Source organism: Tachypleus tridentatus, chromosome 11 (genome assembly GCF_004210375.1).
Source record: "Tachypleus tridentatus isolate NWPU-2018 chromosome 11, ASM421037v1, whole genome shotgun sequence".
Taxonomy (NCBI): Eukaryota; Metazoa; Arthropoda; class Merostomata; order Xiphosura; family Limulidae; genus Tachypleus; species Tachypleus tridentatus.
This window is the reverse complement of record NC_134835.1, coordinates 60,240,420-60,258,557: the sequence shown is the minus strand read 5'-3', so window position 1 is coordinate 60,258,557 and position 18,138 is coordinate 60,240,420. Positions and strand designations below refer to the sequence as shown.

Below are 18,138 nucleotides of genomic sequence, written 5' to 3'. Positions count from 1 at the left end.
CTGGCCAAAATACTAATTGAATAATTGAAAATAAATTATATTACGATAAACCTCTACCTAGACGTATGATTTGAGTACATGTGGCTTAGTAACGAATAAAGCAAAAATTCGACTTTTAGAACATACTTAAATTTGGCTTGTGTTTTGTTGTTTTTTCTAGAAAACAAAGTTAAGAAAAGTTTAGATTTTTGTCTCGATAAATAATAAACTATATTCTGGCACAGCGGCATGACTGCGGAAGTACAATGCTAAAAATCGGGTTTCGATACCCATGGTGGGCAGAGCAAAATTAGCACATTGTGTAGCTTTGTTCTTAACTTCAAAAACATTCTGTTGTAAAGGGCGTGAATTAATAAACTAGTATGCCAACTAAGACACATGAAGCAGTATTAACCTCAACTGTGAAACTCGTAACAGATAAGGCATTTTGGATATTCTAACACTCAGGTGAAAATATCTATTGGTGTTACAAACGTATAAATTAAGTGATCAGTAAATTGAAACGATATAGTTTAGAAAGCGATGTGTAGATTGAGATCAGGCAACAAGTCTGAATAGAGTTAGTATTACACAATCAAAATACAAAAATCACATAGATAAATAAAAATTCGTAAGAAAACAAAAAGCAGGTATATTCGTAGAATTCTACAGCTTATCCAAGCACTCGTTACGTAACTCCTTATAAACTCTCGATATCAAACGTTATAAATGGGGAAGATGGAAATTGGTTTTATAATCCGTGACGTGTTTCATTGATCATTCTCGTATTCCAAAGGCTTTCAGATCGTTTCAGCCAAAACTGGGCGGTTTGTGTTATGAATGAAAACGCAATGATTGTGTGACAAACCTCTCGTGAAATATCTATGTATTTTATAGGGTATTTATATGTGCGAATATATATATATATATTCATACGAGTTACGTTATGTAATTCTTTGAAACCGAAAATAAAATCTAAACAGCTCTTTGTTTTAATTCTTTACTGAAAATCGTATTGTGAATTCTGCTGAGATTTGTTTTAAATTGTATATCTGTCCGTTACTTCCTTACGTTTGGAAATATTTGTATTAAAAGAGTTAATCGTTTTGTCCAAACTCTTTTATGATATGTTCAATTTTCTGGTTATTTAGTGTCATATTTCAGTAAAATATACCAATGCTTATGGTATAACAAAGAGAGACAGGTGGATAAATGGGCCGGCGGACAGAAATAAATATTTACAAGTAGATGTATGGATTGACGGACAGACAGATTTGTAAATTAAGGCTAGTCTCCTGAGCATAAAAGCACCGTATTGACACCAGAAACACCGTTAATCCATGATGAATAATATCTAAAAATATTGTTTATTAAGTGGGATTTCTAAGTGACGAACTGATATAATATTCATTACGTACCTGCTTTATAATACAGAAAAATATTGTTTATTATGTGGGATTTCTAAGTGACGAATTGAAGTAATATTCATTGCGTGTTTGTTTTGAAATGAAAAAAAAAAACCAAAACAAACAGCAACACCAAAATCTGATGAAAAAATAAATTGCAATTCCAAAAAGTGTAACTTAGTCGATACAACTTGGGCTACACGTCTAATGAGAAAAATGAAAGTTACATCATGATGAGAATCGAACACAAGAACTTTCCAATGCCATTCACTGGATGTCTAATTGCCCGCGGAATGTTATTCAGTATTGTTGATCGTGAGTGTAAACTGAAGTATAATGTGCTAGAATAGTGATATATCCTAAAAAAAAAAAAAAAAATTCAACTTCCTGTGTTTGGTTGTTGAATTTCGCTCAAAGCTACTTTTCTTCATTTGACCTTAATTCCATATATATACGGGGTCGGCCGCTCAGGTATTTTGTATTATATAATAATTTTTACATTCGGATTGCAACCCTGAAGAATGGGTGTGTTTGGTGACAGTTATTCGAGCCAGCAACCTACAGATTGCGAATGAAGCGCCCCTAACCATCAAGCCAAGCCAAGTCCTGAGAGCTATCTGTACGAGCTGACCATAATTTAGATGTGATTGGCTAGGAAAAAGGCAACTGCTCAACACCACCCACCGCGAACTCTTGAGGCATCCTTAACCAACAAAAAGTGAGATTTACCTTGTCGTTATAACGTTTCCATGGCTGGAAAAACGAGAATATTCAGTGATGGGACTCGAGTCTACAATCTATACATTGTAAGTCGAGTATTCCAACCACGGGACGATGCCAGGTTTTTATGGCTGAAACTGAAAATTTAGAGAGATTGAGAAATATAAATTCATTAAGGTGACTGGAATGCTCAATATTAAATTTATAGTCTCTTTTTCAAAGTTTATCCTCTACATAAGCTTGTTAATGTAAAGTTTTAATATACAACTTTCAAAAGCGTTATTTTGCAGTTTTCTCTCTTTCCATGTTACTGTTAAAAGTAAATCTAATTATAATGATTATTATTTTATGTTACAAGTTATAAATATTATCATTTTTTATTTAAAGTATTGTTGAGTTAAATATTCATGTTATGATGCATGTTTATTAAGCGATTTGAATATGAAGACCGACTCCAATATTCGTATTGTCAAAAAAACCACTAGATGTCAGCACTAACACCTGGTGGGGAGTTTTTGTGTTATCTGGCGAAGGGTCATGACGTGTATTTTCTCTCTCTCTCCATCTAAAACATTATATTATTTTCCATTCTATATATTGTTTTATTTTACTTATAGAAACATTAATTTTAAAGTAGAATTATAGACCACTTAAGTAGTGATAACTTATATTTTTAGCAAGTATTACGTGCTTTTAAACAACAATTCCGTTTCTCAAACGAGTCTGTTTGTAATAGAGAAAAGCCAAAACGAGCTAACTGCTGTGTTATTAGGAATCTAATCATGGATTTCAAAGCTATAAATCCGTAAGCTTACCGCTGTTCCTCCAAGGGACTTTTCAGACGAGTGCTTTATGCATGTGAAGTTGCATAAGTTAAATTTGTACCACAATTGTTTTACCAACAAACAACTTGTTCATGTTCTTGAAGATAAAACTTCTTAAATTTGTAAACTGATTGTTCCAATTAAGTATAGTAGCTGTTTTAACAGCATGTTTAACTTGTCTTTCATGCTCTATTAAAATTTTTCGTAGTTGGTTTAATAATAATTTTCACAATATTGTTTAAACTGAGACATCCTCATATGACACACTCTTCAGAACTACAGCGGCCAAATAATTTCTTGTTAAGTTACTTTTAAGTTCAGGTAAAGTACTCGCCGCGAGTTCTGGGGTATATTTAAGCCACGCCTCTGCCTAACGTCATTAGACCCAGTGTACGTCATGGGAGCTTTTCAACAAATGGACAGAAACGAGCTGATGTTGTTCGACAATTCGTTGATTGGCTGAAATCCATGTGCACCAGGGCCACTGTCAATCAATACAGCGTGGACTTGTGGCTGACTTGGCCATAGATAGAGAAGTGCTTCATCGTGCTGGACGTTTCAAGTTGAACGGGTTCTCTTTTCGTTCACTGATCGAATCGTGCTCACATTGAAACAACTGCTCTAATAAACATTACCGCGAGTGAACACCTAAAATAATCCGTCTTCATCTAGTAAATAAATAAAATTGTAGAAGAGTGTGGTTGTTCTTCCTCTCATCATGAGATCGTTTGTCTGAAACAGCGTCGAGTCTGTCAAATTATCTCGTTGTATATCCGAAGTTGTTGCCTGTTTCTGTCCGCTCTGTGAGCCGTCCCTGCCGCCATCGTGGCCACGTTAGATCGGGACTACTCAATTTACCACCCATTTGGGGTGGCGACCTCAGGTGCTGGTACAGGTCATCATCACGGACTTGAGCACGACATTAAAATGACCGGTGGAATCCCGGCGATTCACAGCCACACCACGCTATCCATGGTTACTAGTCCAACGCCGACCTCTTCGCCGCAAGGTCATGTTCAGACCAATGGAAGCATCGGAGGCACTGGTTCGTCAGGTGGAGGTACCAACAAGAAGGACGCTGACCGGGTAAAACGACCTATGAACGCTTTTATGGTGTGGTCGAGAGGTCAGCGACGCAAGATGGCTCAAGAAAACCCCAAGATGCATAATTCTGAAATTAGTAAGCGATTAGGTGCAGAGTGGAAACTACTGTCGGAAGCCGAGAAACGACCTTTCATCGACGAGGCTAAGCGACTGCGGGCCGTTCACATGAAGGAACACCCCGATTACAAGTATAGGCCCCGAAGAAAAACCAAAACACTGATGAAGAAAGACAAGTACCCATTGGCTGCAGGGCTGCTTCCAACGGATAGCCGAGCCCCCACTGCCGTTTCACAGGTTAGTCGAGATATGTACCAGATGAACGGTTATATGCCTAACGGTTATCCCACCATGATGCACGAAGCTTACCAACAGCATGCAGCAGCGGCTGCTTCATACGGGACTCAAATGGCAGCCAGCAATGCTCTTTACTCTCGATATGATATTGCCCAGCTGTCCACACCAATGACCACATGTTCTAACATGAGCATGCCTTATATGAATGGTAATTCCAACTATTCTATGCCCATGTCCTCCTACTCTCCCATGCAAACTGCCAGTCCAATGCCTGCTCCATGTCCGATGAAGTCGGAGTCCAACCTCAGCCCAGGTGCTCAGACCCCACCTTGCGCTATGACAGCAGCGGCCGTAGCAGCAGTGACCGGTAGACGACCGGGGTGCACATCTGACCTCCGCGACATGATCAGTATGTATCTACCTGGCGACGGCAGCGGTGACCCAAACCTCCAAAGACTTCAGATGCAAAATCACTATCATCAAGCTGAACCCATAGGACCCGGCACTATGCCCTTAACACACATGTAACTATCGAGTGACTTTCGATAGAGACTTAGCAGTCCGAGATGGAGCCTCGGGTGATGACGGACACTCCCTCACAAAAGACCGACTGAAACTAGACCCGATAGCAACGAGACACTAATAGCCAGCGAAAACGCTTAACAGTGTCGATTTTCTTGTTGTCAGTCGTTCCAACTGCACGTAAGTAAACTTATGCTGAGGTCCAATTTAATAAGTGAGTTTCAGTAGACGTAGTTGTATATATATATAGAACTCTGCACTTGGACTTTTTTCCTTTTTTGACCGTGCCTGTATAAGGCCAGAAAAACGATAACGCTTTTTTCTTCAAAAAAAAAGAAAAAGACAATAACAAAAAAAAAGCCCGTGTACGTTGGTGTTTAAAATGAAGCAAGCATAGGTCTAGATCTAATTGTGTTGTCTGAGTGTCAATAGGAAACAGACATTCACAGAAGTTAAATACACCGACGTCGTAGTTCCTGTTGTAGAGGTGTGACAGTCAGTGTCAGGCCTGGGACGAGCACAGTTAAGTCACTATGTTCAAAATGCTTGTAACTAATATTAAAGTAAATTTTAATTTATAATCTGTTTAAAATAACCATTCAGCTATTGATCACATGATGTGTATAGTTGATCCTGTAGAAGTGGTGTTTATATGTACATATATGTAATGTCTGTACATTAAGTTTATTATATTTCCGTTTCGTTATTGTTCTCAGATAAGATGCTATATTAAAAAAGTATAATTAATGACCTAAAGCTTAACAATGTTATTAAAATTTAAAATGAGTAATAAAAAACAACGGTAGGAAGTGGAAAGAATGTATAAATGATTGTTTTATACTAAAAACAAACAAACCAGATAACTTCAGGTTGTGTAGCAGAAATTAATACGAGATACTTGTTTTAAAAAATTCGAATGAGTCGAAAGCATTAGGTTGAGGTGAATTTGCTGTTTTTCTACTTTTTATGAAGGACTTGATGCAGTTTGGAAGAAGGGCGACATATCTTCTTCTTTAATTGATATTAGCTGTTAATTTCCAAGTGTTTTCTTTGTAATTTATGAGATTTTGACTTTTAATATAAAAATTGTTAATGGTTACAAGTCAAAGAGACTGTTAGAAAAAAAAAATGTGAGTTTGGATTGGTTTATGTAGCAACATATAACTACGCTTTAAAGCGCCACTCTCGGGTTTCATAGCTGTATTCATGCCTTGTTCTTGAGGTTTTCATTTGTTGATTTATGTCCTTTATAATTTTCTCTTTGAAATAGTTTCAAACATAGAAAGATAGCTTTTATTTATGATAATATGGTTCTTTTTTTGATAGATTCCTATAGGCTCAAGATCGTTTTTAACAACTGATAATTTTGTTATTTGTTCAGAAGTTTTGTTTGAACAAAAATAACTGAAAAATAAAATAATTTCGATCATTTAAAGAGCGTATTTATTTCATCTTAGATATTTACTCGTGTTTTAAAAGCAGAATTAAAATGCTGAATTTGTTCATTTTACAACGTCATTCATAAAAATATCCTCCCCGCCTGATTTTTAAAAATAGCTTAAGTGAGAAAACATCAAAAGCTGTAAGCTTTAAACAGAATTTTACAAGTAAGTTACATGTGTAGTACTTTCGTTGTAGTTTACAGATAAATTACAATGACAGTTATGATAATACATGTAATTAACAGCTATAATTTAACGTTATACTGTTCCACGAAAATAAAAGTCCCTTTGTTAAGATAATTTTTCCGATATAATTTCGTAAGCATATCAATTTTTCTGTGGTACCTGTAATCAGATCAGAGTTAGGTATGTTCATTAAGTTTGTTGATGTTGTTATTGTTAGTTGTTCTTAAATTCATACTTCAGTATACTTTAAGTAAAATTTGTATTTTTATGGACTCCACCAAATAAAAACAAATTCTTTCAACCATAAAAAGAAATCCGATTCAACCAATTATGTTGTATCTTTTAAGCAGTTTGTAAAACAAACATTCAAAGAATAATCCCTGAAGGAATTCGTTAGATTTTTTTCTTTAGACAAAAAGTTTTAAAACGTTTGGGTCTAGAACTTTACTTAGTTCTAAACTCTGTAGCTGTATGCTTTTGGTTTTCTGTTTAAAATAACGTAACAGGATGATAGTGAAGTTTTAAGAACCCGTGAGTGAAAACAGAAAACAATGTTATAATATGTCAATTGCACTACATCTGTCATATTCAGTGCCGAAGAGGCCTTTAGTGCAATACCAAGACTCATCGGCTCGGCTGAGATATGACAGAGATAGTAGTGGTCTATGCGCTAATGTTAAGCTGTGGCTGTGTGTTAAGGACATGATATAGTAGCTTACTTGTAACCTCTAGTTTCTCTGTATTAGCATATGATGATCAAGCTGAAATAAGGTAATACTACCGAAAGAAAAGCATTGTTATCTGTATATACTGTACTCGTCCTAAGGCCAATAAAAGTCTTGGCACAATCTATTCACGAGTCTTTCTTAATATATTGTACTTAAAATAGCGACGTGAAAATCGATATATTGAACCTAATACAATTACAAAATATTGAATTTGCTGGCTTTGTGTAGTTCCACTTGAGATCAATCAAGCATCCGTTTCTTATAAGATGAGGACTTGCTGATCTGACAGACGATACTTTGGTATGAAATACAACAAACACGTCCATTATGTTATTTTTATAGAAATTTAAATCAAGAAATATGAGAGTTTAGTGTCTATAGAATTCAAGAAAGTTTTGTCCAATTTGTATGAACCTGTTAACTTATTTATTATGTTTTTTTTCGTTAGTTTTAATCAGAAATTTTAAAGTCATAAATTTACCTGCGGATTTTATTTCTGATGAAAAACATAAAACTGATTAGATTTCGGGAAGTGATCTAACTAGTTTTGTACTATTGGTTGATTCGATAAATAGTTTTGACAATTTGTCGGAGGCATGTAAAGAATACAGTGCATTTGTTATACATACGAACCAAGGCAACAGATTCATGTTTGGCTCTTACAGACTGTGGCATAGAACGTGATTAGGTCAGTGAACCACACATGGAACTGGGATCTATAAAGATACTAATATTGTGGTTAATAGCTACTAATAGACAAAGAAGAGCACAAATAGCACAATCAGTGAGTGGAAGGCGTGTAGAGAGTTGTTGCAATAATTATTACTTACACGATTAAAACTTAGATTTATTTATCGTTTCTGTGGCAGTTACTTCTTCCATTGGAAATCTAGTTCTTATACGCTTAGAAATCTAATGTAAAGGAAAAAATAAATTAATGTAAAATAAGGAGGTCTGAGATTAATTAGAACATTGAAGTCAAATAATTAACATTTGAGATTAGAATCTCAAAACTGCGTCGAACGTTTGACTGAAATCTAACATTATAATACTTGAGAAGTTATTAAACTATTCGATTGTTTAACGAATGGATTGTGGTTATTTAGTACAATTGGGATTATTCATGGAACTACCATGATTGTTGTGGAAACTAATTTAATTAAGGCGTTTTTATACTAGATATAGTGATGTAGAAACTAAAATATATGTCTTCAAATAATCGGTAGGTGATAGTGTAATTATTATGTATCTGAGCTGTGGTTGTATATCATGTGATTTCTATGTTAACATTGAAGCCATTATCTTCCAATACTTTTAAAACAATTTAGCTGGATAATGTTTTATTTAATTATTGTGTTTTTACAACAAAATTGTAGTTACTTATTAATCACGGAAACCAATGAATGAGAAAATTTGCATTCTTTAAATTCAGGATAGTGAATTTCCCGGTAAGTACATCAAGGATAACAATTGTGTTGTATTTTATTGCGACAGTTTATAAGAACTTTTAGTGTTATACGTGTATTTATAACTGTGATAGACACTTTGAACATTTGAAACGTTAGGTTAATTCAGTAACAATACGAGATCTTAACCGTGAAAAGAGGTTAGTGTTGGTGCACTCATTAGCTTTGTTTTCTTTCGTTAGGAAGCCCACTATGGCCACTTTGTGTATCTTAGGCTGATACTGAGGTTAGATGTTATTCTTGTGATCAGGCTGATACTGATATTAGATATCATATTTGTTATCAGGCTGATACTGATATTAGATGTTATACTTGTTATCAGGCTGATACTGAGATTAGATATATTTTTTATCAGGGTGATGCTAAGATTAAATATATTTTTTATCAGGCTGATACGGATATTAGATATCGTATTTGTTATCAGGGTGATACTGAGAGTAAATGTTATACTTGTTATCAGGCTGATGTTGAGATTAGATGTGATACGGATATTAGGCTGATACGAATATTAGATATCACATTTGTTATCAGGGTGTTACTAAGATAAGATATCATATTTTTTATCAGGCTGATATTGAGATTAGATGTTATACTTGTTATTAGGCTGATACTAATATTAGATATAACATTTGTTATCAGGGTGTTACTAAGATAAGATATCATATTTTTTATCAGGCTGATATTGAGATTAGATGTTATACTTGTTATTAGGCTGATACTAATATTAGATATCACATTTGTTATCAGGGTGTTACTAAGATAAGATATCATATTTTTTTATCAGGCTGATATTGGTATTGGATATCATATTTCTTATCAGGTTGATACTTAGATCAGATGTTATTCTTGTTATCAGACTGATACTGAGATTGCGTTATATTTGTTATCAGGATGACACTGAGATTAGATATCATATTTGTTACCAGGCTAATACTGTGATCAGATATTGTACGTTTTATTAGGCTAGTATTGAATTTATATGTTATATATATTTGGATGTTGTAACTTCGTTCATATCTTTATCCAGTCTTTTCAATATATATACATACAGTTGAAACTGTATGTTATTTTGCCATGTTTGAAACTTCAAGTACATTTGTATACCGATAATTTTTGCATCGTTATTCTAACAATATTAAGAACTAAAATTGTTTTTCGTTGACACAATACGTTAAAAGTAGGTACTTCCGGTGTAAAATTTTGCATAGCTTTTAGAGTGTAACATTGTATATATTGTACCTTCTTACAACATTTATACTTTAAAACAATTTTGCGCTGCGTGTTTATATTAATCTTTCATGCGACTTCTCGACATAAAGTTTATTTTTGATGTTTTGGATATTACAATAGCTCTTCTTCTCATAGAATCATGAGTACAAAACTAAGTTTTAACCTAATTTTCTATACATTCAAAATCAATAAATTGTTAAAAAAGACGTACAGGAAAACACAGATACAATTTGTATAGTTTGGCTCAGTGTGTTATTCTACATTTGTTTAAAAAACGTTTTAACAAAAATATTTTTATCAGTGAAAGAAAAACGTATTGGAATAACCTGCGTGGATAATGCAAAGAAAACCAAGATAACAAACGAAAACTGTTGAGTTTAAAAAGAGTAAAACGACAAATATAATTTTTAAAATGCATAACTTTTATCACATGTAATGGATGAGTTGGTATTATAAAAATGTGCATGTCCTGGATTGAGTGTAATGAGCCATTTTTTCTTTGTGACAGAGCTACTATATGGAAAACAAGTTTGTGTCCAGTCATTGTGTCTGTGAGATGAGTTAAAGTTTTCCAGAGACTTGATCTAGTTCATTTTAACACATTATAGTATGAGCCTAGTATATGTCCTTAAGGATGGATATCCGTGATGTGTCAGTGCCGTTCATCTATATAGTTGTCCTAACGTTGTTCATCATCTGTTGATTGCCTGTTTCAACTTTTTCTTTCTTCTGTTCATAAGTAGGTTGTTTATATAGTTCTGAGTTGTACTGTTATTTATATTACCCTTTCAAATGCTCTGATTTTATTCATAGCTTGTTTATTTTTAATGTGAGTTTCTGATAACTCGATTTGAGTTGAATCTTGATCTGGTTATCTATTTTTAAAATTGTCCTGATCATGTTTACATATTGTTCCTCTTAGTTTTCCGGCTCCCATGGCGAGTTAAATCTTGGTTTTATTATCCGGTCCAAACACAGTTTACTGTTCATATTAGTTTTACAAGTTTTGTGACGCTTTATATTCTCAGCCATCCTTGCTGCTGTACTGATCCCGCTTGGAAAAAGTTTACTGTTTACCTTAGTTTTCCAAGTCTCGTGAAAGTTTGAATCATGGTCATCTCTACAATGCCCTGATCTTGCCCAGTTATTATTTATTGTGCATTTTAATTTTCCGAACCTCATGGTGAGCTGTTTGTTTCTCATCCTTATATACTTCGGTACATACAGTTTATAAACTCGACTGTTCGAGGCTAGTATGTATACTTGGCTACCCCTACAACTTCCTTCACCGTCTAAATAGACATACTCTTATCTCATAACTCACGTGCCCAAAATTTCATTTTAAGCTCTACCATTTATTTTGATCCAGTATAAACACTCTTCATTGTTCATGATATAATTGCATGTTTCTAATTCATATAGCTGTCCTGCATGAGTCCAAATATCAACTTTAATTTCACATGTTTAAATCTCATTGCAAAATAGACACCAGTCATCCCTCAGCTGCTACAGTATTCTTCACGGACTGTTCATCTGTCCAAATTTCATCATTAGTTGTATTATTCCTGCAGTTGTTTTGATTTTCTTCAAGTGTTACTGATTTTCATTTGACGTGTTCAAGTTTCATCACGGAGTAGATACTGGTAATCCCTATAATTGTAATTATAATAATCTAGTTCGAGATAGATGTATATTCTTCAACTCATTTCATGTTAAGTTTCATCACGATGAATGGGAGATATGTATGTTGTACAGTTTTTCTAACCCTGTTGTTAAACGAGATATTTATTCTTCGTTTCAGCTGTCCAGTTGTTAGTGTGAGTTGTATCATCAGTATATTGTCGTAGTCATAAAACTACTTGATGTATAGCTAGTGAAAAACATTCTAAATTGAACAAACTGCTGCTACACACGATACTGTGGCTTTTTATGACTATTTAATATGTGTTGTATTCATTATAAGAGTCAATGTGTACTACCATCGCTGTTCACTGATCGTTAATCCAGAAAACTTTCTGTCGTTGTCTGCCAGTTATGTTAGAAACACCTATATATTTGTCGTTGCAACTTATCAACTCAGACAACACGATCATTTCTGTACGTAATTTACTGGTGGCCAGTTAAAGTCTTTATGTATATTTTACTAGTCAATGTAACTATGTTTTATTTATATAGATGATTACAGTTTACTTATAATGTCAACTAAATACAAGTCTTATGACGAGATGTTTAGTTGTCATGTTACCTATTCACAAGTTTTAATAAATTATCTATTGGCCATTTTATCTGTTCACGTTTTTTTTGTAAGCTTTTCAACAATACGTAATTTTTTCTGTACGTTTAATGGTTTTTCAATCACCCGTGCGTCACTTTATAGGCCGTTTAGTAGTTATCTAGGCTATCCATGGGTTTTTTACTGGCAATGTTAAGTATCCATGTTTCTTTTCTTTAACTTGTTTATTGGTTATCTCTACAGCCCATGTATAATTTTATGAGTTATTTGCTGGTTATCTAAACTACTCATGATTTGTTAACATAGATTTTCCTATTTATCTTAACTACTGATGCATCTTTATCAAATTATTTCTATTTGTTCAACAAATATCAAAGGATATTTATTGACATATCATTTCAAGTTAACAGGCTGATCTTATTGGCGAATCTTTTTCTTGTCACTATCTACTTAGAAGCGTTCTACCTATGTTCACGATAACAAAAAAAGACAATGCCAAGTACGTATAGTAATTAGAGTACACGTGAAACTATTAGCGCTTTAAAAATACGTATATAGATATTTATAACTCAAATCTTTAAAACTATTATTTTACAGTAAGTCAAGAAGGTCTTTTTTAATAATAAAACGTATAATTTAAGAATCTTTGAAAAACACTAAAATTCTTATGCGTAAACTTTACCGTAGTTTACGCTGCAACGTTTATAACTTTCTGTTTAAATGACAATAGTAGTCTTAATGGCACAATTTATCAGATCTATTGCACTGTTTACATTTGCTGAATTGAAATGCATTTTATTTCTAATACATATATTATTACATACATCAAATGCTATATATGTATATCATATTGTCAGAACACATTAATGCGTGTCATGCTTTCACCTGTGCTTTAACGACTAATCGAATGTCGAATTACACATGAAATGTTTATTTAGGACAAATCATGATAACCTGCCTATAATCCAGGAAAGAAGTCCGTGCAATCAACAGCGATCACGAGGATTTACAATAAGCTCTCCTGATCTCAGTGGTGTAGCCAATTCTGTAGCAGGTCTCGTAATCAATATCAATAACACGAGGAGGCGGTGTAAACCTAGCCCAAACGCGTTGCTCCGAAACCGTAAAATACTCAAGTAATGATTCAGTGTATGTGACTTCAATTTACCATGATTGATTCGATATTTAGAAAGAATTGTTGCTTTTCTTTCTGTCTGTCTGTGATAATCTGCTTTTCAAAATGATAATTTCATGTAAAAAAAATCACGTAAGTTTGGTACTTTTATACATGTATATATATTTGTAGGTTTTATAACATAAGATTTGAGAAGGTTAGAGGGTTTCTTGTTATAATGTTGGTTGTCTTTGAATGGAGCGTTTTGCCCGGTATAACTGCTCCACCGATATGTTAAAATATCAGTGTTATGGAAACAAATTTCAAACAAAACCTTTCTCCCACTCATTCTTTGTAAATAGATCCACTTATCTGTTTATTTGTTTTTCAACCACATGATAATTTCCGTGAATAATATAATTCACCTTCAATGCTTTGGTGTAAATACCTTCTTCACAGTACAATACAGTCTATCAATAATTACCTTGGGAAATGGACTAAAATAAATTGATGACGAATTTGGCCACAGTCAAAGTCGGACGTTTTCAGACTACGTGCGTGCGCTCACCGACCGTGAATCCTCTATATAGGCGCGGCCTGCTCGACAGTCCATACCTCCTGGAAACTACACGGCGACTAGTCTCGCAATTTTGCCCGTAATATGGACGGACTGGTCCGGAGAAACATCCGCTCAACCCCTACCAACTCGGCGATCTGCCTAACAACTTCCTGCCATTTTATCAGTGGAATTCGGAAAGTTCTGTAATGCGTTGCAGCTAGCGATACGTGTCTACATCGAATTGAAATCAGCCCAGAGTGCTGGAAACCCGCCAGATCACAACGCTTTATCCAACAACTTTGTGCGTGGACGATATAGGGCTAAAAAACTTACATTTTATGCTTAGCATGCATGCGTGGAACCAACAGATACTATAGCGTGACGGCGTGCTCTACACTGTCCCGCCCTTCAGAGTGGCCGGCAGATTAACAGGAACATAGACTGTCATATCGAAGTACACATTTTATCGTAAAACAAGCTTAATTTACTCTGCATATTAAACAATACTTAAACAGAACATTAACGGACTCTACATAAAGATCTATCAGTTATCAGTTGTATTAGAAAGCTATATACTTTATTGAACACAGGTGACGTTCTACAAAACTGACATCGTAAAATGTCAGACTAGAAAACCTCAAAAACTAATATTATAAAATTAGCGACTTATTTTTCATCCATAGAAAGCGATCATATTGAAACACAGAATCGGTTTTAAACTGGACTGCAAAGCGTTAAAATATACTAAAGTTGTTGTCTTAACTAACCACTGAACTATACATCAATAATATAACTTTGAAAATGTTCATGTTTGTATATGTATAGTGTATGTGTGAGACAGAAAATGTTTAGATGACAGCACTGAGTTATATCCACGTGCAAACCCATTAGAAACAACAAAAGGTTTTTGGTATCATGCCAGGTTTCAATAAAAGAAACTTGTTCATGTTTATACCAATCAGTAGATGGAAATACTGTAATAGAAAAGTTTGTGTCAAACAGCACAGCCAGGACCATTCCTAGAGAATAGTTTGTGTCAAATAGCACAGTCAGGACCATTTCTAGAGAAAAGTTTGTATCAAACAGCATAGTCAGGACCATTTCTAGAGAAAAATTTGTGTCAAACAGCACAGTCACGACCATTTCTAGAGAAAAGTTTGTATCAAACAGCACAGTCAGGACCATTTCTAGAGAAAAGTTTGTGTCAAACAGCACAGCCAGGACCATTTCTAGAGAATAGTTTGTGTCAAATAGCACAGTCAGGACCATTTCTAGAGAAAAGTTTGTATCAAACAGCACAGTCAGGACCATTTCTAGAGAAAAGTTTGTGTCAAACAGCACAGTCAGGACCATTTCTAGAAAATATTGTTTGTGTCAAACAGCACAGCCAGGACCATTTCTAGAAAATATTGTTTTTGTCAAATAGCACAGTCAGGACCATTTCTAGAGAAAAGTTTGTATCAAACAGCACAGTCAGGACCATTTCTAGAGAAAAGTTTGTCTCAAACAGCACAGTCAGGACCATTTCTAGACAAAAGTTTGTATCAAACAGCACAGTCAGGACCATTTCTAGAGAAAAGTTTGTGTCAAACAGCACAGCCAGGACCATTTCTAGAGAAAAGTTTGTGTCAAACAGCACAGCCAGGACCATTCCTAGAGAAAAGTTTGTATCAAACAGCACAGTCAGGACCATTTCTAGGGAAAAGTTTGTGTCAAACAGCACAGTCAGGACCATTTCTAGAGAAAAGTTTGTGTCAAACAGCACAGCCAGGACCATTTCTAGAGAATAGTTTGTGTCAAACAGCACAGCCAGGACCATTCCTAGAGAAAAGTTTGTATCAAACAGCACAGTCAGGACCATTTCTAGGGAAAAGTTTGTGTCAAACAGCACAGTCAGGACCATTTCTAGAGAAAAGTTTGTATCAAACAGCACAGTCAGGACCATTTCTAGAGAAAAATTTGTGTCAAACAGCACAGCCAGGACCATTTCTAGAGAATAGTTTGTGTCAAATAGCACAGTCAGGACCATTTCTAGAGAAAAGTTTGTATCAAACAGCACAGTCAGGACCATTTCTAGAGAAAAGTTTGTGTCAAACAGCACAGTCAGGACCATTTCTAGAGAAAAGTTTGTGTCAAACAGCACAGCCAGGACCATTTCTAGAAAATATTGTTTTTGTCAAATAGCACAGTCAGGACCATTTCTAGAGAAAAGTTTGTATCAAACAGCACAGTCAGGACCATTTCTAGAGAAAAGTTTGTGTCAAACAGCACAGTCAGGACCATTTCTAGAGAAAAGTTTGTCTCAAACAGCACAGTCAGGACCATTTCCAGACAAAAGTTTGTATCAAACAGCACAGTCAGGACCATTTCTAGAGAAAAGTTTGTGTCAAACAGCACAGCCAGGACCATTTCTAGAGAAAAGTTTGTGTCAAACAGCACAGTCAGGACCATTTCTAGAGAAAATTTGTGTCAAACAGCACAGCGGGACCATTTCTAGAGAATAGTTTGTGTCAAATAGCACAGTCAGGACCATTTCTAGAGAAAAGTTTGTATCAAACAGCACAGTCAGGACCATTTCTAGAGAAAAATTTGTGTCAAACAGCACAGCCGGGACCATTTCTAGAGAATAGTTTGTGTCAAATAGCACAGTCAGGACCATTTCTAGAGAAAAGTTTGTATCAAACAGCACAGTCAGGACCATTTCTAGAGAAAAGTTTGTATCAAACAGCACAGTCAGGACCATTTCTAGAGAAAAGTTTGTGTCAAACAGCACAGTCAGGACCATTTCTAGAGAAAAGTTTGTCTCAAACAGCACAGTCAGGACCATTTCCAGACAAAAGTTTGTATCAAACAGCACAGTCAGGACCATTTCTAGAGAAAAGTTTGTGTCAAACAGCACAGCCAGGACCATTTCTAGAGAAAAGTTTGTGTCAAACAGCACAGCCAGGACCATTCCTAGAGAAAAGTTTGTATCAAACAGCACAGTCAGGACCATTTCTAGGGAAAAGTTTGTGTCAAACAGCACAGTCAGGACCATTTCTAGAGAATAGTTTGTATGAAACACGACAATCAGGACCATTTCTAGAGAAAAGTTTGTATCAAACAGCACAGTCAGGACCATTTCTAGAGAATAGTTTGTATCAAACACGATAATCAGGACCATTTCTAGAGAAAAGTTTGTGTCAAACAGCACAGTCAGGACCATTTCTAGAGAAATGTTTGTATCAAACAGCACAGTCAGGACCATTTCTAGAGAAAAGTTTGTGTCAAACAGCACAGTCAGGACCATTTCTAGAGAAAAGTTTGTATCAAACAGCACAGCCAGGACCATTTCTAGAGAATAGTTTGTATCAAATAGCACAGTCAGGACCATTTCTAGAGAATAGTTTGTATCAAACACGACAATCAGGACCATTTCTAAAGAAAAGTTTGTATCAAACAGCACAGTCAGGTCCATTTCTAGAGAATAGTTTGTATCAAATAGCACAGTCAGGACCATTTCTAGAGAAAAGTTTGTATCAAATAGCACAGTCAGGACCATTTCTAGAGAATAGTTTGTATCAAACACGACAATCAGGACCATTTCTAGAGAATAGTTTGTATCAAACACGACAATCAGGACCATTTCTAAAGAAAAGTTTGTATCAAACACGACAATCAGGACCATTTCTAGAGAAAAGTTTGTATCAAACACGACAATCAGGACCATTTCTAGAGAAAAGTTTGTATCAAACAGCACAGTCAGGACCATTTCTAGAGAATAGTTTGTATCAAACACGACAATCAGGACCATTTCTAAAGAAAAGTTTGTATCAAACAGCACAGTCAGGTCCATTTCTAGAGAATAGTTTGTATCAAACACGACAATCAGGACCATTTCTAAAGAAAAGTTTGTCTCAAACAGCACAGTCAGGACCATTTCTAGAGAATAGTTTGTATCAAACAGCACAGTCAGGACCATTTCTAGAGAATAGTTTGTATCAAATAGCACAGTCAGGACCATTTCTAGAGAATAGTTTGTATCAAACAGCACAGTCAGGACCATTTCTAGAGAAAAGTTTGCATCAAACAGCACAGCCAGGACCATTTCCAGAGAAAAGTTTGTATCAAATAGCACAATCAGGACTATTTCTAGAGAAAAGTTTGTGTCAAACAGCACAGCCAGGACCATTTCTAGAGAAAAGTTTGTGTCAAACAGTGGAGAGGGTCAAAACTTTTAATATAACTTACTGTATACGATAGATACCACTTGTACATAACATTCACGACGCTATAAACTATGACCATAATGGCTTTTAAGTATTTATATTCGAGGTCATTACCAATATATT

At 35.0% G+C, this 18,138-nt stretch overlaps 1 protein-coding gene and 1 long non-coding RNA gene across 3 annotated transcripts in view; both read left to right on the top strand.

Moving 5' to 3' along the window:
- LOC143232249 (uncharacterized) overlaps positions 1–18,138 on the top strand; it is a 108,338-nt gene that overhangs the window by 23,569 nt on the left and 66,631 nt on the right. The gene's annotated exons all lie outside the window — the stretch shown is intronic.
- LOC143232248 (transcription factor Sox-2-like) lies at positions 3,436–7,329 on the top strand. Its single transcript, XM_076467417.1, has one exon. It carries the CDS (start codon positions 3,857–3,859, stop codon positions 4,853–4,855), a length of 999 nt encoding a protein of 332 aa, XP_076323532.1. The 5' UTR covers positions 3,436–3,856; the 3' UTR covers positions 4,856–7,329.